This window comes from Oreochromis niloticus, linkage group LG7 (genome assembly GCF_001858045.2).
Source record: "Oreochromis niloticus isolate F11D_XX linkage group LG7, O_niloticus_UMD_NMBU, whole genome shotgun sequence".
NCBI lineage: Eukaryota > Metazoa > Chordata > Actinopteri > Cichliformes > Cichlidae > Oreochromis > Oreochromis niloticus.
Window position 1 is genome coordinate 60521190 of NC_031972.2, and position 20059 is coordinate 60541248.

The window sequence follows — 20059 nt, forward strand, 5'->3', positions numbered from 1 at the left end:
GGACTGATGAAATGAGAGTGAGTCTTGATGGGCCAGATGGATGGGCCCGTGGCTGGATTGGTAAAGGGCAGAGAGCTCCAGTCCCACTCAGACGCCAGCAAGGTGGAGGTGGAGTACTGGTTTGGGCTGGTATCATCAAAGATGAGCTTGTGGGGCCTTTTCGGGTTGAGGACGGAGTCAAGCTCAACTCCCAGTCCTACTGCCAGTTTCTGGAAGACACCTTCTTCAAGCAGTGGTACAGGAAGAAGTCTGCATCCTTCAAGAAAAACATGATTTTCATGCAGGACAATGCTCCATCACACGCGTCCAAGTACTCCACAGCGTGGCTGGCAAGAAAGGGTATAAAAGAAGAAAAACTAATGACATGGCCTCCTTGTTCACCTGATCTGAACCCCATTGAGAACCTGTGGTCCATCATCAAATGTGAGATTTACAAGGAGGGAAAACGGTACACCTCTCTGAACAGTGTCTGGGAGGCTGTGGTTGCTGCTGCACGCAATGTTGATGGTGAACAGATCAAAACACTGACAGAATCCATGGATGGCAGGCTTTTGAGTGTCCTTGCAAAGAAAGGTGGCTATATTGGTCGCTGATTTGTTTTTGTTTTGTTTTTGAATGTCAGAAATGTATATTTGTGAATGTGGAGATGTTATATTGGTTTCACTGGTAAAAATAAATCATTGAAATGGGTATATATTTGTTTTTTGTTAAGTTGTCTAATAATTATGCACAGTAATAGTCACCTGCACACACAGATATCCCCCTAAAATAGCCACTTCACAAGCGCATGGCACAACATAGAAGAGCCACCTCCACAGGACAAGACTCAGCAGTCCACCTGCATCTTAAGGATAAAGGTCACTCTTTCGAGGATGCCAATGTTCACATTTTGGACAGAGAGGACAGATGGTTTGAAAGAGGAGTGAAAGAGGCCATCTATGTCCACTGTGAGCGACCATCTTTGAACAGAGGCGGTGGTTTACGACACCAACTGTCTGCCATCTATAATCCAGTTTTGAGTTCCCTCCCCAGACGCCTTAACGCCCACTCACATCCTGGGCCATCTGACCTCAGGAATTCACATGACAAGGTGGGGCCAGGTTTCACAATGGGCTCACCCGAAACCCTGGCTGATTAGGTCCCACACCCGCTTTCACACCTGGGCGCATGTGATTAGAGGATCACCAGGGGGTCCTTTGTCCCTCCTTGGGGGGATACTCCCACTGGGTTTAAATCTGGGACTCTCGGCCATTTGACCTTAGAACTGAAGAAGCTTCTCGGATGAGAGGTGAAACGTCTTCAAGCAACTTAAAGAAGTCCAGACGCTTTTCTTTGCAAACTCCTTTGACCCCCCTAAAATAGCTAAAACTAAAAACAAACTAAAAACTACTTCCAAAAACATTCAGCTTTGATATTAATGAGTTTTTTGGGTTCATTGAGAACATGGTTGTTGTTCAATAATAAAATTATTCCTCAAAAATACAACTTGCCTAATAATTCTGCACTCCCTGTAATCCTAGAATCGCCCCTGCGCCACAATATGACATCTTTATATGGTTTCAAATTTGTAACGGGATTATTGGAGATTATATGATATTACACGGCCCTTAGTCAGGGACACTAATTGCCTAAATAGCTTCAGCCATGGTGGGCTGCCACAAGCCAAAATCATCCTCAGTCATAACATGGAGCTCAGATTATAAATGAACAACAGAAAAGTTCTGCTTGCTTCTGCTGGAGGGTCCTTCTTGTTAAAAGGGAGTATTCTTTCCTTCCACATTTTACCAGCTACTCATAGAATTCTGTCTGGTTGTTGGAGTTTGGTTTTTAATATTGGAAGGTATTTACCTGATGATATAACATGAGTTGAGGCAGCTGTTGTTGTGATTTGGTGCTATATAAATTAAAGTAAATTGAACTGCATTGAATTAAACGAGCCTGCAGTACCTGTTCTAACACTGCACTTCACACATTACCTTAAACATGAACAACTGTATGACTTTATGCATTATAAATTATCCACAAAGTTGCTACAGTATCTTTTCATGAGTCACACTGAAACTTTTCATCATCCTATTATTAGGAAATTGTTACGAGAGCTGTGATGTGATTTTTTTACTAATGGTTTTTGATTGTTTTATGCTTCGCATGTTTTTTTGTTTCACTTTTTATTTGCATGCTTTTATTTGGGGAATTATTTGGGATTTCAGTTCACATTGAAGTCTCCCAAGTTAATGGCAATACGACACACCTGCCCTGTTAAACTTTTTTTTAAAATAGAGACAGGCCAACACCAGGAGAGAGCCACAGCAGACCAGGGGGGATTAAAGAGTGACCCACTGGAGCAAGCTACAGCAGACAGAGGACAGATATGTATAGCAATTTCAAAATCTGGCAGAGGGGTGCCATAGTGGTATTGGTTTTTCAAGAGAGAGACACTACAGTGAGAACAGGAGGCAGACAGTTAGCATCTTAGCCATTGTGGTATTGTGACAGTATAGTAAGTGAGGATCACCCGTGGGCAGAGGATCTCTCTTTGACCCTTCATGGTACTAAAGCAGGATTGGTGTTTCCTCAACAAGTTAGTGCTGATCATTTCACTCAGCACTGACTGAGTGACTCAGCACTGCGTGCTGACCTTCACTCACAGGTCAGCATGCAGTGCACACAGTGTGGAGAGAAGACAAACGGGTACATGAGGGATGACAGGGGACTTTTTTTTATTGGACTTGTAGCTCTCTTTTAGGGCTTTGGAGGCACTTTAATGCTAAATCTTTTAGTTTTGTGGGTTTTTTTGTATATATACTGTTTTAGAACTCTTTTAATGTTACTTAGTCTTTTAAACTCTTTAGTTGTTCCTGGCCCAGCCTGGTTTTACAATGTTATTTTATTGTAAATGAATTATTTTTTGAACTCCTTGTGGTTTCAGAGATTATGAGATGATTATTTTAGGTGTGATCCACTTATTCAAAATGGTCTGCTTCTCCTTTCTCTTTTATAATACCTAATTCCCTGCAACCAGGGTCAATGACACCGAGGACAAAGACCAGCAACACCTTATTCAGATGTGTGTGCAAGCAGGTGTGGGGGAACTTTGAACCAGTAGGATGGTGGGGATGTGATCGCAAGGAGCTCCAATGAGAAGGGAAAATGTACTACAGCAGAAAATCTCATTATCTAACATCTGTCCAAAAGCTAGCCTTACTACTGCCAACAACTGGAAAGAGCAAATGGATGAAGCAAACAAAATCATGCCAAGTACCTAGGTACTAGGTGTAAGTACCACTAGGCCTGGAAGCTTGGAAGCTTGCAAGCCTGTGAGGGTGAGGTGGTGAGGTTTTACAGGGCACAAAGTACGAGGCTTCACTGGACAAGATAAAAAGAGATCTGTTAGCTCCACTACTGAAGCCACAGAGAAAGCCACCAGGTAGGTTTGGATTAAGAAGACAGATTAAGCACCTTTAGGCAGCTGTTGTGATTTGATGTGAAATAAATAAAACTGAATTGAATCCATTGATACTTGCTGCTGGGACATAAGCTGGGGTCTGATTAGCTCCAGTAGACGGCCTGGAAAAAGTCTGATGCTGAAAGACTGCATTACTCCAGGTTACATCACTCATCATGCATCTTTGTGTATCTGTGAGATAAACCCTTCTTCCTCCATGCAAGCTTGATTGCATATTTGTAAATGAATGCAGTTCAGGATTTGTTTACCATCATAGTGATATTGAGTGAGTGGACTAATCTGAACTAAATCTGCATTACAAAACTTGTATTAGGTTATGTTTCTGGTATATTGCACTGTCACTTTTATTTATTTTGTCACTGTGAGAGGACACAAATGATTCATCCGTTGCTTTATCAGTTTAATAATGCAACAACTGAGGAATTTGTACAAGACACAAAAGCTATGTCCTGTTATATCAAGCTAAGCGACATTGACAGTACATTTACAATATGAATGTGAATAGAAGACAGCGTCCTTATCAGTGTTACTACTAGAAGCCTTGAAATATTGCAGTTTGATTATAAAGTAACTGTCTGTGTCTTGTGTGACCTATTTTTTTGGTAGCTGTGAAAGATTTTAAATCTGTCAATAATAAACTGCTCGGCTTATTTACTTCGCCAGCCTTCTGCCCAGTTGTTTAATATGGCACCAGACTAATTAATAATAATACTGACTTGGAGCTGCCATAAAACAACAGGTCACAGCTCATCTTATTACTCCACTTTTTCACTCTATGAATGCTGAGCTCTTTATAGCTGATTAATAGTACAACTATGAAAATCAATACCTCTCTCTGGTGTTGGGTCCTTGGGTAAATACTTGCTTAACATTAGCAGCATACTGTAATATGAAGCAGATTTTCTGTTTTCCAACACTGTAAAGGTAACATAAACCAGGACAGATCTTATCTTCTTATCTATGTAAAATCTGCATGTTCTTGTAACAAAGTAGTCATTCTCTTGGATGTCTTTCTTTCATTTTCACAGGTTGTTACTGCCAGAGCTTGCAGTATGTCAAGGAGAGAGGGCAAACAGATAAGGGGGAAACCCCATATCTGCACAGGAAACAGGTTAGTTGTTGGTCTAATAAGAGGACTTGGTCAAGATGGATTCATTGGATAAGTTGGATAGGTCAGTAAAACATACTGACTTGAGTCCCATTAGGCGATCTGGCAGAGATGCAAGTCTATGATTAAGAGATAGTCTATTTGTAAGCGATAGAATCACATCAAGTATGTTGCAATACATTTATGTTTCAGGTCTTGCCAAGTCACGCACCAGTTACATCAGTTGAGTTATGGAGCTTCTTATTTCAACTTGTTGATTTGCAGTTACAGAACAAGGTATCTGTCTGTTAGATTCTGCTGTAAAGCCATGCTATGAAAGGTGTCTCTAAAGAAAGGTACACAGTTTGTTGGCTTTGCAACTAATGGTACAGCTACACTCTTGTGTAAAAAGCCCTAACATGACTGCCGTTCAATGCATTAATCACAAATTAGACCCTGCAGTCGATGCTGTAAAACATGCTCGAGAGGCCATTTTTACATATTTACTGATGAAACTCATTTTCTTTTTTTCTCAATAAATGGGCTTGCAGATGTGGGTAAAAGGGGGTTAAATGCCCCAGATCACCCCACAGGAAGCAGAAAAAATAAATCATCAAAGCAGACTATACAAATACACCCTTAGTGCTTACATAGGAATTAAGTACCAGCCAGGTGTTGCTAATCAAATGCATTTGATTAACTGAAATATCAGCAATTGTGGCCACCTCCATAAAAGCAGAAGTTCTGGCAGTTTGCTGGTGTGAAGCATTCAGGTGTGTTTTAATGCAATGCCAAAGAGGAAAAACATCAGCAATGATATTACAGAAGCAATTGTGCTGCCCATCAATCTGGGAAGGGTTAGAAGGCCATTTCCAATTCATCATTCTACAGTGAGAAAAATTATTCACAAGTGCAAAACATTCAAGACAGCTGCCAATCTTCCCAGAAGTGGACATCCCAGCAAATTCACCCCAAGGTCAGAAATAATATCCAGTGAAATTGCAAAAAACCCAAGAGCTACATCTCAGACAGAACAGGCCTCAGTTAGCAATATTGAATGTTACATTTTATGAAGGTAAAGTTAGACAAATACAAGAAATGTGTCTGTTTGGAATGCTTACCAAGAAAAAGCCTTTCCCAAAAGAAGATCACAGGATATAAGCAAAAACACCTCATACCAAATGTCAAGCGCTGTGGTGAAGGAGTAGTTTTGTTTTGCAGCCACAGGACTTCAGCACCTTCCAGTCATGAAGCTGACCATGACCTCTTTTGTTTACCTGCATTGAAGATTCAAATGTGAGGCCATGTGACAGGGAAATGATGTTATACAACAGGAAAATGATCTCAAGCACAGATGCTGCGATGAGACCTTGAGTGCATAAACAAAGACTCCAAACCTCAATGAACGAAAGCAATGTTATAACAAAAAGTGGACCAAAATTGCTTTAAAATGATGTGAGAAACCAATAAAGTCATATATAAAAGCAATAAGAAATGAGCATGAGCTATGTGGGAGTTCACACATTTATTTAGAGTGTAATTTATTAGCAAAAATGCAATATATTAAAAGCAAACAAACAACTGATTGAGTAGTTTTTTTCTATTTAAATGTGAATTTTTAATTTAAAAGCCCCTTAAATTTACATGGAATCTAGTGACACTTTGGGTGGCTGTGGCTACAACGTAGCTTGCCATCACCAGTGTGTGAATGGGTGAATGACTGGATATGTAAAGCGCTTTGGGGTCCTTAGGGACTAGTAAAGCGCTATATAAATACAGGCCATTTACTTTAAGAGATTATGTATTTTTTTATCCATCCATCTGCTTCCGCTTATCCTTTCCAGGGTCGCGGGGGGCGCTGGAGCCTATCCCAGCTGTCATAGGGCAAGAGGCAGGGTACACCCTGGACAGGTCGCCAGTCTGTCGCAGGGCCAACACACAGGGACAGACAACCATTCACGCTCACATTCACACCTAGTGACAATTATTATTGTCGATTATCCAATTAACCTATCCCCTCAAACTGCATGTCTTTGGACGGTGGGAGGAAGCCGGAGTACCCGGAGGGAACCCACGCAAACACGGGGAAAACATGCAAACTCCACACAGAAAGACCCCAGCCTGATGGTGGAATTGAACTCAGGACCTTCTTGCTGTGCGGCAACAGTGCTAACCACCGTGCCACCGTGCTGCTGTACAAATATATTTTTTTTATATATATTCATATTTTGCTTCAGTGAATATTAACTTCAACCTTGCTTTAAATGCAGCAGTAACAGCATTAATTATAACAATGTTTGAAATGATGACAGTTCTTGTGATTTCGAGAGTCTGCCTCTGTGTGTGTAACTGTGCTACTGCTATAGATAATGAATGTGCATATGTTGATTCCTGCAGTGACTACTGTTCCTCTGCCAATAAAAGCAATCACAGGCTGCTACGCACGGACTGGAATCAAAAAGTGTTTTAATGTTAGTTTTACTTGACTTGTTTATGAGGCTCATTTTTAAAATCAGTGATCATGTACAGAAACAATCATCTCAAAAATGACCGGATTTGAACAAGATCTCAAAAGGAACTCTCTTTTTTTTAAAACAAAAGCACTGACCTCTTTTCCTTTGAGACATATCATCTGTTTACTATTATATAAACTATAATGAACCCAGATACTCACTCAACAGCAGCAGTTCCTGTACTACTTAGGGAACAGCTTGCAGAGCTGGTGATCAAGCATCGTGATTAAGCACCAACTGCGAGGAAACTCTCCGTGCGTTCAGTCCAATTCAGCCCGGCACTGATTACACTCATCAGGGCCCCGTATGCTGCAGGGTTTTGAAAGAGCACCAACTGCTGTTTGAGATACAGATTTTTGCCAAAATTATTTAATTATCGGACATATGGGCTGCAATAAAAAGAGTGCAGCTTTGAAAAACAGAGAAGTTGGGCAAACTGGTACATCAAATAAAATAACACACTTCTACATCGACTTCTCTGCATTCTGTCTGTAAAATAATTTTTCTCTGGGTCACTTGAGTTTACAGGTAGCTGCCTTGCTGTGCAGTACCAGTCAGGGCCTCTGTGTGTCGCTGTGGAACACCACACAACACAAAGTGTAGACGAAGAAATCGGTTTCATAACAAAACGTCACATCCCCTGACCGCTAACAAAGGTAATTCATTTTTGTTTTGGTGATTTTGCAAAAGTTTCCCCAGTGTTTCTAAAATGTATACATCTTTTGTCAGCAAGAATGAATAAATATTATAATAAATGAGCTGTCAGCTGGATATTGAGACTATCTCGCATAGTTGTTAGCTCAGCTGACACGCTCTGTACCCGGCATGACTCTTCAAATGAAAATACTCGGGTCAGTGCAAGAAGCGTTGTATTTTGACATGGTCAAATAAATGCCGTCAGTCATACAAGCAGCTTCTGTGAAGATGTAACGAACATGTTTATTTACAGTGCTGAAATAAAAAGCTTTGAGTAACAACAGGCTGCTTTCAAAGATGCTATCTACAAATAGTCGTCAATAGTGTCAGGTAATCGAGTTGGCTCTTGCTTTTCCCCTATGAAACATATGGCAGCAGCTGTACAGAGAGACCATTAAGTTCTGATAAAAAGCCTCTGATATGCATGCAAAGATAGGATGAGTGACATTAACTAAAGGAGCATGAAGCATTGGAGTCGGAGCTGGAAGATGATGGTACAAAATGAGATGAAAGATTTAAAGTGTGTCAGTTTAGAAATAATAAAGGTAGATGAATCAATACAGGTTGTGCTTTAGAAATATCCCCCGGCTCTGCGTGCCTGGACCTTGTTTTTGTTCGCTTAAAATTTCTGGAGTTAGTAAAACATTAATATTGTTCTGTTGTCATGATGGGCGCTAACCAAACAGAGCAAGGGTGACCACAAGCCTTAAATAAATGTAAGGATTGGCCTGTGTGCTCTGGTTACTTAAATATTTTCTTTTCCTCCTTGTGTTTAGGGGATTGGTGTTAGGAATTTGCATCAATGCTTCGTTCGATCGCAACATTCCTGTGCCTCCGGTGCCAACCTGTCACAGCTCTACCTTTAAACCTCAGATCACGTGCGACACACAGTGTAGCAGAGAACCAGCAGACTGTAGAAGCTCTTTATGATCTATCTGTGGACATCCAGAAGGTCCGTAAACTTAAAGGATGGGTGCTGCTTCAGAGTCCAGCCTACACAAAAGAAGTAGCCGAACTCCTAAAGAACATGGGGGCCTCGGGCCCCATCATTGCTCATATTTTAACAAGTCATCCTGAGGCTGTCCTCTGTAATCCTGAGCAGATTTACACTCAAAAAGAGCTGTGGATGTCTGTGTGTCCAAACCAGAGGGAGCTGGTTGGTATCATTGAGAAATTCCCAGCCTCATTTTTCACCTCCTCCAGTCACCATGACAACCAGCGAAACAACATCTCCTACTTCCAGAGTTTAAACCTGAACAAACGAGTCATCACCAAACTCATGGCCAGCGCTCCTCAAAGCTTCAGCCGGCCAGTAGAGCATAACGAGCTGATGGTCCACACCCTCCAACAGGCCTACCAGGAGCTCGGGGGGGAGGAGGCCAACATGAAAATCTGGCTTCAGAAGTTGCTGAGTCAGAACCCGTTTGTTCTTCTCAAGCCTCCAGAGGTGCTGAAAGAGAACTTCCTTTTTCTGAGAGACAAGGGCTTCAGCACACCCCAGCTGCTCCACCTGCTGTCCAGGCTGAAGGGCTTTGTGACTGAGCTGAACCCAGACAGCATGCGTCGCACTCTGCTGTACTCTCAAGACACCATTGGGTGCTCTGAGACAGAGCTGCGGGACATCATCCTCAGGTGTCCAGCTCTTCTGTACTACCCTGAATCTACTCTGGCTGAACGTTTTGAGGGTCTTCTCAGTGCTGGGATCAGCATGTGTCAAATCACAGAGACTCCAACTGTCCTAGAACTAACCACGCAAATAGTAAATTATCGCATCCAGCGACTCAAGGCTCGAGGTTATGACATAAGGACAGGTAGTCTGGAGGTGCTAAATGGCACTAAGAAGGACTTTGAGATGAGCTTTGGAAAACTACAGCTCCGTAGGGAGAGACCACTTTTTAATCCTGTCGCCCCTTTAAAAGCGGATGATTGACACGGGTTGTATGGACGAACACTAACTGGATCCACGTCGTTCATATGGGTATTTGTACTTTGTAAAAGATTAAAGTGTCTTAATTACAAATGTGCTTTCACTTCCACTTACATTATAATCATATGTTTGAATTTATTGCTGTAGTTTAATTGGATCATTTAACTACAATGATGCCATTTAATCTGTACAGTGAATTTTGTCTGTGAAGATGCCTTAAATTGGAATCTGAATACTCTGTAAAACAACCTATTAAAGACTTTCTTCATAATTAATTTATTTTTTACTTGTATGTTTAAAACTGGGTTTTAAAAACAGCTAAAGGTACAATGCAGAGAATGTTTTATAGGCTTTCTCCTGCCAAAATCTCCAACCTCGTGGGATGTAATGTAATTAAAATCCAGTTAACAAGCTATGGTGTGAAGTGTTGTGAATGGGTTTTTTTTTTCAGTCTATTTAGGCTGTGTGAATTTTTCCGAATTGTAAAAAAAAAAAAAAAAAAGTAAAATTTTCACTTGTAGTTCAGACCAAAGAAAGGTGTGATTGCACCCCAACATTCAGTTTTTACAAGTCTGAGGTGTTACAAAGAAAAAGCAGTGCACTTTCATGTAGGTGTAAATTCACACTGGAAGAGATGACAGCGGCTATGTGCTGATTTATCAGACTGATATCAGAAAGTGAGACAAATGCAACGGCATCTTAATGTGTCGGTTTTAGGGAAGATGCAGTCCCTTGTCAAAAAAACTCCTTACAATAACGTCACATAAAACTCTGCGTGACATGACAGCTTGGTGACAGACGTGCTGATTGGTCTATCAGATGTATCACGGAGAACAAACAAGGCTTTTCAAACCATTTTATTTACTGTCTGTGCAAGTGTCTCCTTTTCACACAATGTTCTTGGCTGCACAACGGTTCCCCTCAGGGATGAAATCTAACTGCGCCTCAGATTTTTATTGTTACTCTACAGATGGAGACACTTTATTAGAAGCTATTTCACTTCTAAAATGTCACTTCATTATCATTTCAAATGAATTCAAATGCACCCACGCAAGATAAAAAAAAAGGAACAAAGTGATGTGCCTTTGATTTCGGACTGGACCTTTGCAACCTTTCTGGCATTCAAAAAAATCAGTAGACTTTCATTTCATTTAGACTAAATCGATTTTCCATAAGGTTTGACTTTATTAATTAAAGGTTTTCATGTCTGTGTGTGTCACGTGGTTCTAAAAAGGCTTTTGGATAAGTGCCCATTTTAGCGTAAGCCACAAAATCAATATACAATCATACTAGGCATTGTCTAAACCAAGAGAGGGGACCATAAAATGTCTAATTTTGAATGTGTCTTAATGTTTCAAAGCCACCAAAAGCCCTTGAAACATGCTTAAGAGTGCCTTTTAATGGAAGCGAGCATCACAACTAATGAAGTCATGACTTTATGCCTCAAGGTCCCCTCACTCTTATAATGTAGACGATGGGGGTCACAACAAAGAGACTGAGGACTTGTGTGTCTAGAGGGGCGGGGGTGTACGTTAACAACCTCCCATCTGCTGCTGTCTGAATCACTCACCATGGTCCCGTAGACATGGCCGTAGCCGTTGGGCAGATGATTCAAAAAGTGAGTGCATCTGGTAAAGAATTTGAGCTCAGCAGATGGATGTTTGACTAGAGTTTATTTTCCAGCCATTCACAACACAGAAGCCCTGAGGGGCTGCAGCGTTACCTCGAGTAAACTGCAGCTGACGAACTAAAGGTTTCTAACTCTGCACAGCGCTGACATTTGCTTTAATTCATCATGTTGCAAGGTTACAGTGTTCGTCTTTAGCCGATGCTTAGTCATGAATACGAGGGAGTTAATCGGGACGTATCAAGGCGAGGCAGATGAGACGAGGCCTCAGGTGTATAAGTGGAAGTCATCTCAATTTCTTACCCAGTGTCCTATTGTCCTCAGTGGACACCCTCATTCTCCTGTGCTGAGCGCTTGAATTACACGGGCAGGCCAGAGAGGTTAATAAGTAGGAGTATAAATTGTCCTTTTTCATTTCAAACACACCAGTGGTTGAAACTCCCCATGCTTAACATTCTGCTTTTATGGGTCATATCTCACAGGAAACAGATGACATCTGCAATTAGAAGATATGATTTCCAGCTGACGCAGGAGCTCAGACGACCACTGCTGCAGTAAATAGTCCTCATTTGAAGTCAGTGTGAGTTAAGCCCTGGCATTTTCATTTAGAAGTCTATTCTTCAAAAGCAGCAAAAGGAGGTGGAAAATGAGCTTTTTGCCACTTAAATATTCCACTAGGAATATTTAAGTGGCAAAAAAATCAAAATGCCTTATGTAAACCAGAAAAGAGAACCAAACATTAGAATATTTCAAAAGTCATGTTTGGGTTTTATTCATACTAATGTCACTCATAGAGTTTCAGCTTTAAAAATGTGTTTGACTCCATGCTGTGAGTTGTTCTGGTGTATTTACATTTATATCATGAACTGGAGATACTGTGTGCTCTAATCTCAATTTCTCTTTCCCCACCTACACTAGAAAGTTTGTTTTCTGTCACCCTGATGACACCACACAAATATACTTTACATTCTGCAGGAGGGAAATAAATGTCACATTGATGGATGTTCAATAGCAAGAAGTAAATAACTTTCTATATTGAATGTTCCATCAGAGATTCACAACTTTGAAGCAGAGAATCATCTGTCACTTGGTGAAATCTCACCTGTTGAGGGCTGTGGTCTGTTGGACAGCACAGTCATTTATTCACTCGTGACTGAATCTATCACTTGATCAACCACTTGAAACAACAGTTGCATGCCTTTAAATAGCAGGTCTTTTTTTTCTGAGTTTTAGCACTTTTACTGTTTCTTCAAATAATTCTTGGGCAGTATCAAAAATCAGATTTTTGACAGCAGGAGTAGGTTCGAGTCCTATGCTTTTACTGTTCTTACTAGGACAGCTTATGAAAGAAGATTTCAACCAATCATGTCATCAAGCCCTGTCTGTTTAGTAACATATGTTGTATATACAAAAACGTGTGTACACTTGCTTTGAAAATGTCAGAAGTCAGAAGAGAACTGCCAGACTGCTTTGAGCTAATAGTAGGGCAACAGTAGGTTAAATAACTACTCATTACAATCAGGGTATACAGAACAGCATCTCTGACCACACAGCAGACCTTGAAGATGGGCTACAGCAGCAGAAGACCACACCAGGTTCCACTCCTGTCAGCTAAGAACAGCAAACTGGGCTCACCAAAATCAGACAATAGAAGATTGGAAAAATATTGCCTGTTCTGAGTCTCGATTTCTGCTGCAACATTCAGATGGTACAGTCAGAATTTGGTGTAAATAACATGAAAACATGACCTCATCCTACCTGGATCAACAGGTCACAAAGCTCAAATCATCTCAAGCCATTTTCTTGACCATGACGAGGTCAGTGTACCCAAATGGCCTTCAAAGTCACCAGATCTCAATCCAATAGAGCACCTTTGGAATGTGGTTGAGCAGGAGTTTTGCTTCATGGATGTGCAGCCAACAAATCTGCAGCCACTGAAAAATGTTTTTAATGTTATAAAGCCAGAAAAGATCCACCCTGACTGTTAAGCAGTTTTCTTATGATTTATTGTTTCTGACATGTGTTGTGAAAACTGCACTTGGATCTTGTCAAAGTTTGTTATTATGCGTGAGATGGACTCCAGGACCAGTGTTTTGTGCAACTGGAAGAAGTGAAGAAACTTTCTTCTACAGGGATGCAACAATGATCTGCAAGTATTGTATACCATGAACACTGACACAAATACAAGAAAACAGCCTTTGAATAGCTGTCCACTGTAGTGACCACTATGCATGAAAGGGTTAAAGGGAAAAGACTTGAAGGATGAAGACTGAATGAACGCTTGGTGACCTTTTTCTTGACCTTTTGCGACTCCCATGCAGTGGATGAGACGATCCAAAACATGGGTTGGTGATGCTCTTATTCAGGAATGGGCATTTTGGGCTGCAGACTGTGACATTAATACCAGTGTTGATAGCATTCCTCTTGCAACAGTAAACTAGACATGTGCCAAAAGCCTGCTGTTCTGGTTAAAAATATTTCCTTGGATAAAGACCCCTTTGCATTCCTCATTTTTCTGAGCTTTTTAGCAACAACTGTTCCTCTTGTAGTTGGACTAGTGAATAACTGTGCCACTATGTATCCTGTCCCCGTATGCTCATTTCATTGGCTCTGATTAGATATCTACTGAGGTGGTGGCTGGTTAAAGATAAAGACTACATGAAGTCATCATGACAGAGGTCAAAGTAAAGTAGTGATGGATGCTAAACAGGAAGATGAAAACTTCCAGAAAACTCTCACTTAGGTTTATAGTGAAACACTGATCCATGAAGTCTTTTTGATAGACAGTCATACACCCACAGACAGTCAATGGAGCTTTTTAGTGCTCAAATAAATAGATAATTTACTCATAGTTGAGGTGTTTTCTTGTTCTGATTAAGTTAAGTTTTATTTACTGAGCAAATTTCAAAAATGCACTAGCTAGAAGCAAGATGTAAAATATTGATAATCATTTAACAGCAGCGTGCTCATAAGCTTTTGGTCTCTTGCCTCATTCATATACCTCCATCTACTGGTTAAAAGGATCACATACAGCCAGATAAGAGTAAAGTATTTAATTAAAACTGGGGAAAAAAAACAAACGTGTCAATTATTTCTCCATTAAAAATTCACCATGTATCTATGGTTCTGTCATCAAAAACATCCCAGCAAGAGCCGGTATTAACAAATATGAGTCTCACAATTTCCAACTACCACAGATTTAAGCAGTAACATTTTAAATAAGACGTACTATAATGTGAAAGCACACAGGTGGAGTTATTAAATCATCACTTTCTAAACAGGCACCTGTCAAGCTGACTGAGAAGGTAAGAGATCTACTGTGATACCTGGAGTATCAGAGGCTGGCGTTGATGCAGGCTGCTGACTGAACCAAGCACATTTTCTGTGCTGCATTAAATGACTGAGTAGGAGGACGAGATGGGAACACTGCCAAATGACAGGGCAATAGGAGAAAGTGACATGCCAGATCTGATTATAGTAGCTTAAAAAAAGAGCAGAAACTAAAAAAAGTAAAATAGTTGAGCGGCAAGCACTGCAGCACTATTGGAGTGTCTGTACTTATAGCAGTTCAGTGGCTACGGACTGCAAAGACCAAGAAGTCACATTTATACTGTTTGAATTATTCATCGACTACATTTCTAAAAGTCTTTTTTAAGATATTGGCATTTCTTTCCTTAAAAAAGGTATTCTACACAGTGTCAGCAGTGTCTCTCTTGAATACTTGGTATTTGAACTTAATGCCATTCTCCTCTTGAATTTCACTTGGCACACCGGGAAATCTTATTTGAAAACAAGAGAGGAAAAAAGGTTAATTAGAACAAAAACAACTGATCATAATTTAATAAAACAATCAAAAGGCAGATAGGTAGAGTAGAATTATCCTCACATTCATTAAATTGGATATTAAAAGGTTGATTATAAAACTGCACGATAATCTCCCTTATGTAAACATTTGCCAATTTACTATTTCAATTCAGTTTTATTACAGTAACAAAGCTGTTCAAACCCTTGGTAAGCAACCTGTTAAAACCCAATGTCTCAGGCTGACAGATGGTGCTGATGTTGACTTTGTTAAAAAAAAACAAAAATCACTTCCTCACTGGCGTCATAGGCTGGCTGGGTCCACATAAAAAAAGCAAACCCTTTCATAACCATTTCAGTGCCAGCAAATTCGCAAAGAGACACTGAGCCTTTGGGATCGGTATGCCCTGCACTTCAGATGAGGTGAAAACTTACCCTTCCTGTAGTTGAAATAGATTTTTGTCAAATTCTGGGAAGAAAACATCACAGTCAAAGTCAGCCATGACATCTGTCAGGTAAAGCAGGTCACACCAAGGGTGGTTTAATGCATCCTGGTTAAAAGGAAAAGGAAGAGAAATGCTTTTCACATTGAGAATACTAAAATATAGTTTTCCCCAAAGTAGATTTTAGGATGTTGTTGATGAATCTTCCCTATCATATATATATATGATAGCCCGGAGAAAGATGCATTAAATATATGCAAATATCCTCTGACAACCAGAGAACATAGCTAATTGCTACAGCCACTGCAACTCTGTTAAACCACTAGAAACAAATGTGTGAAAATCTGATCAATATATCACCCACTCAGTATAATTTACCTTTAATGGGGTGCTGAGGCTTAGAAAACAAGAATGCTGCGTGTTAACATGTCACTTTGGAAATAAGGCACTTTGTTATGCAATGGGAGAAAATAACCATCCACTTAGAGCCGAGTATGTGAATAATGTTCCTTGGTGCTAAAACACACCAAGGAGCCAAGCAAAGCCTCTTACTTTAAATGTGTGAAACTCAAAGCATACATTTGAATTTTTCACCTGTGACTCAGGATGTAGAGTCAGTAGTTAGCTTCCCGGCTCCTCCAGTCTGCACACTGACGTAACCTTAGGTAAGATACAGAAGCCCGAATTGCCCCCAATGCAAATGTGTGTGTGAATGCTAGGCAAAGTGCTTGGATATAGAAAAAAGCCCTGTGTATGTGTGATACTGGGTGAATGAGGCGTCTAGAAAAAAAACACTTTGAGTACATACTTAGACAAGTGCTGTATACATGCCAGTCCATTTACAATTTATTCGAGTATCACAGTAAGTTAGGACAATTCAGACAGGATCCATGTTAAAAACTACCCAGAAAGTGGATGAACTGAGGGCTTACACCAAAGTAAATATTCTTTTTGACTCCAAATCATGCAAGTCTATTATAGCAGAGTCCAAGAATAAAAATATGGAGCTGTAAATAAGCTCCTGTCTATGGTTTATAGTATATGGTTTCACTTCTATTACACGTGAACATGTCAATAACAGGTCTTCCACTTTAAATACACTGTAGTCTAGGTGGATACTGCTATACTGGTTTACCTTGTAAACCTGCACTCCGCCAACAATCCAGATGGTTTCTATTAAGTCAGCGAGGGGGGGCTCTGCAGCCAGGCGGATGGCACTGTCAAAGTCTCGACACAGGAAGTGTGCATGATCAGGAACCGTGCTGAAAGACAAGACCGCAAGAAGAAAGGATGATGAAGAGAAAACGGGGAAAAACAAAACTGATTTCTGGATGTCTCTGAATTTGCGTGTCTGTGTAACACTCACTCCAGGGTTTTACTCAGCACCACATGCAAAATATTGGGAAGTGGAAACAAAGATTCAGGGTGGGAGTCCCAGCAGAGTCTACCCCAAACCATAAAATTCATCCTTCCTGTGTTTTACAGAATAACATATAATTAATATCTCGGCCTTTGTAGCTTCGTTTCTTTTTAAATTATTGAACAAAATATAGGACTGGGTATCAAAATGTTCAAATTAATTAAGCCGTCCTCACAGAATTTACAAAACTACACTAAAACATTGCCAAATCCCTCAGCGCTAACGCCAAACTGAACTGAAATGTGTCCTAATTACTTGCTTTTTTAAAATGAACTCTTCCAAGATTTATTAATAATAATACTTGTTTTTTGGGGATGGTGGCTGTAGCTCCTGTAGCAGAGCAGGTAGAGAGCTACATAAGAACCAGTCTATTTACCATTTTTAAATGAATATATACACACACACACACACACATATATATATACATATACATATATATATATATATGTGTGTGTGTGTGTGTGTGTGTGTGTGTGTGTGTGTATATATTTATATATTAAATGTGCTCATCTCTTTTTGGTCCCTAAAGGCAGATGTGGTTTTGGAAGCAGTGATTCAAAATTGTGAATGACACCCAAGCCTGTATGAGAAATGTATGATGGGATGTGAAGAATACCTGGTCTTGATACCGTTTTGACAGTGTTCACAAAGTACTGGAATTCAGTCCTGTGAAAGTCACATTTCCAGTGTTAAGTCAGGCAGAAAACAGTTGCATTTCACAGTAAGCTCATTATTTTGAGAAAGCTGACTGCTGCTCACAGGGTACATCTTTTATTAGTCCTGGTTACTCACACTCTGACTTCTAGCACTGCTGCCCTCACTGTTACAACTTAATGACACTGATATTCACAGCACATACATGATTGTTACCTTTGTAACTACTCTTGCTGTTTGAACCATTATAGATAAGCAGAGGTAAAACTCATATCAGCTGTCGCCCATGCATATACTCCGTATGCTATTTTATTTTTTTTTAATTAATTTATTTAAAGCGTCACCACAATGGTTTAACTCTTACGGTAAATCCCAGGGCAGTTTTCCATCTTTCCCGATCCCCATGTCGTTGCAGGCTGCTGCAATGAGGCGAACGGGTTTCTTTTGCAGTTTTTCCCAGCTCGTTTCCATCTCCAGCAGCACTCAAGCCAAACAAAACAGGAAGGGAGCAGGGGATCAAGCTCTGCATCGAGAAACGCGCCTGTGTGTGGGAACAATTTATTGGGGTTTGGACTCTGTCGCCGCCCACCGAGTCCAAGCTCCTTATTGGACACGTTCAGTGCTTCCCCAATAGGATTGTTCGCGTTTTTCACAGCAACGCGACTCACGAGGTGCCCTCTTCGCTAATGCACAATAATCCCCCAAAATATTCAGACCCTTGTGTTACTCTAGTGAAAACAAAGTGAACAGTTTACTTCAAAATCCCAACACAGCTGCTGCATACACGAAAGCTGGTATGTAAACAAAGATGAACTTTGATTAAATTACAAAGTAACAAAATGTGCTGCAGGGTTCAGACTGGAAAGTCAAAAAAAACCAAAATAAAAAAAAAAACCAGTCTCCAACAAAACATAATCCAACAGAAGAACAATGTGAGGCCAGAAAGACCCCAAACACCAAAGCACTTTTAGATAAATGCGTAAAGGTGGATAAACGCTGAAGGAGAAGACGACTTGGAGCGAAGGACGACAGAAAGCAGAACCGATCGAATGTCACGCAGGTAAAACTAATGAAACTGATCAGGAGCATAAAGGCAGGAAGCAAAACCAACAGATATGATTGGTTAACCAACTAAAAGGGGGGTTATTCCCGCGTTGAGTTACGGGGATTCTTGTGAGCAACAACCCTTTTTCCTTAATTGGACAAGCTGGAAAAAAAAATAGATGGGTGGAAATAAAGAATAACGAAAAATCCTAAACACATGGATCCCATAATGGACTTAATGTTGGTGGTTATTGTTCAATTTAGAGATGTAGACTACAAAACATATTTTGCAGTAATGTGCAAAAGTCTTGAGCCACCTTTTCTTTTTCTTTTGCTTCCAAGGAGCCATGTTTTCTTCTATCTTTAAAAGTGAGCAACGGTTCTCCAGCTGTTCTAAATGTCTTTCAGTTTTTCTTTGGACAATATAGGTGCCTTTTCAGTCATTTTCCGTGCAGTCCTTGAACCTGCCTATTTTCAAAGAAATTTGGTTTTTTTCTGTCCACTTAGCACTGACATCTCAATCATCAAGCTAAAACAAAAGGGTATCCAAGTCCAGGGATAAACTAGTGTTGTGTGTTGATTCCCAAATGGCTACAAGCTGAAAACTTGACGTGGTGTGCAGCACATCCTTAAAAAAACAAAACAAACAATAAATAAATGTCCTCCAAAAAGCCTGGAAACCCATTCCTGAAGTCTCCTTGGCTAAGCTTTCTTATTCAAGTTTTCAGGCTGTGTTGCCTTATATGCCATGTATAATGTATACATACACGTTTCAATAAATCAACTATTTTCCTGTAAAATGAAGAAATGAGCCTCACAGTTCTGTATTCTAAATACACACAACTGCTGGGATAGTTTCACCCTTTCACAATATCTGTTGCAACATTTACAGCCTGAGTTTAAAGGTGGACAAACTTCATAAAGGATGCTGAGTGAACGAAGTCTGGCTCATACCGATATATAACTTCTGCTTAAATGTTTTAATGCAGGTACCAGTTTTATCCGTAAAGGAGGGCCTGACATCATTTCTTACTCGTAGCTTTAAGACAAGTTTAGTGCAGATTCAGTAGGTCAGCAAATAAAGGGAAGGACCTTTTGGTTAATCTGTCACCATGTAAATTGGATCTTACTGGTGGCTGAGTAACTCCAACTTGGCACCAACCACACATGACTTTTCATAGACAGGCTGAAGTTTCACAGCAGGAAAAGCAGGTGTGTTAATGACAGCTTCATTCCTCTTAGGGGAGGCGTTGCCGTTGTCCATACGGTTCCCTGGGACACTTGGCAGTGAATCATCGTGGTTAAAATGCCACACGTGCTTAATTTATCAAGTCAATATGTCTGCTGTGAAACAAATTTGAGGAAATGTCTACTTCAGGTT

At 40.3% G+C, this 20059-nt stretch overlaps 2 protein-coding genes across 2 annotated transcripts; one reads left to right on the forward strand and one right to left on the reverse strand.

Moving 5' to 3' along the window:
- The first annotated feature begins 7619 nt into the window (after window positions 1-7619).
- Window positions 7620-10102, forward strand: mterf2 (mitochondrial transcription termination factor 2). Its single transcript, XM_005471068.4, has 2 exons — window positions 7620-7722; window positions 8539-10102. The coding sequence occupies exon 2, from the start codon at window positions 8565-8567 to the stop codon at window positions 9690-9692; it is 1128 nt and encodes a 375-aa protein (XP_005471125.1). The 5' UTR covers window positions 7620-7722; window positions 8539-8564; the 3' UTR covers window positions 9693-10102.
- A 4252-nt stretch (window positions 10103-14354) lies between these two features.
- On the reverse strand, window positions 14355-20010 carry zgc:153031. Its single transcript, XM_003447073.5, has 6 exons — window positions 17999-20010; window positions 17597-17646; window positions 16927-17032; window positions 16696-16822; window positions 15553-15668; window positions 14355-15095 (listed from the first exon to the last, which is right to left on the reverse strand). The coding sequence occupies exons 1-6, from the start codon at window positions 18103-18105 to the stop codon at window positions 15005-15007; spliced, it is 597 nt and encodes a 198-aa protein (XP_003447121.1). The 5' UTR covers window positions 18106-20010; the 3' UTR covers window positions 14355-15004.
- Window positions 20011-20059: the final 49 nt, after the last annotated feature.

Excerpts from the sequence above, each read along its gene's own strand:
- zgc:153031 (XM_003447073.5), bottom strand. The coding sequence starts at position 18,105 with ATGGAAACGAGCTGGGAAAAACTGCAAAAGAAACCCGTTCGCCTCATT. Across the intron at positions 17,647-17,998 it reads AAACTGCCCTGGGATTTACC|GACTGAATTCCAGTACTTTG; the intron begins GTAAGAGTTAAA and ends TGACTTTCACAG. Across the intron at positions 15,669-16,695 it reads GCGGAGTGCAGGTTTACAAG|GATGCATTAAACCACCCTTG; the intron begins GTAAACCAGTAT and ends CCTTTTAACCAG.
- mterf2 (XM_005471068.4), top strand. The coding sequence starts at position 8,565 with ATGCTTCGTTCGATCGCAACATTCCTGTGCCTCCGGTGCCAACCTGTC.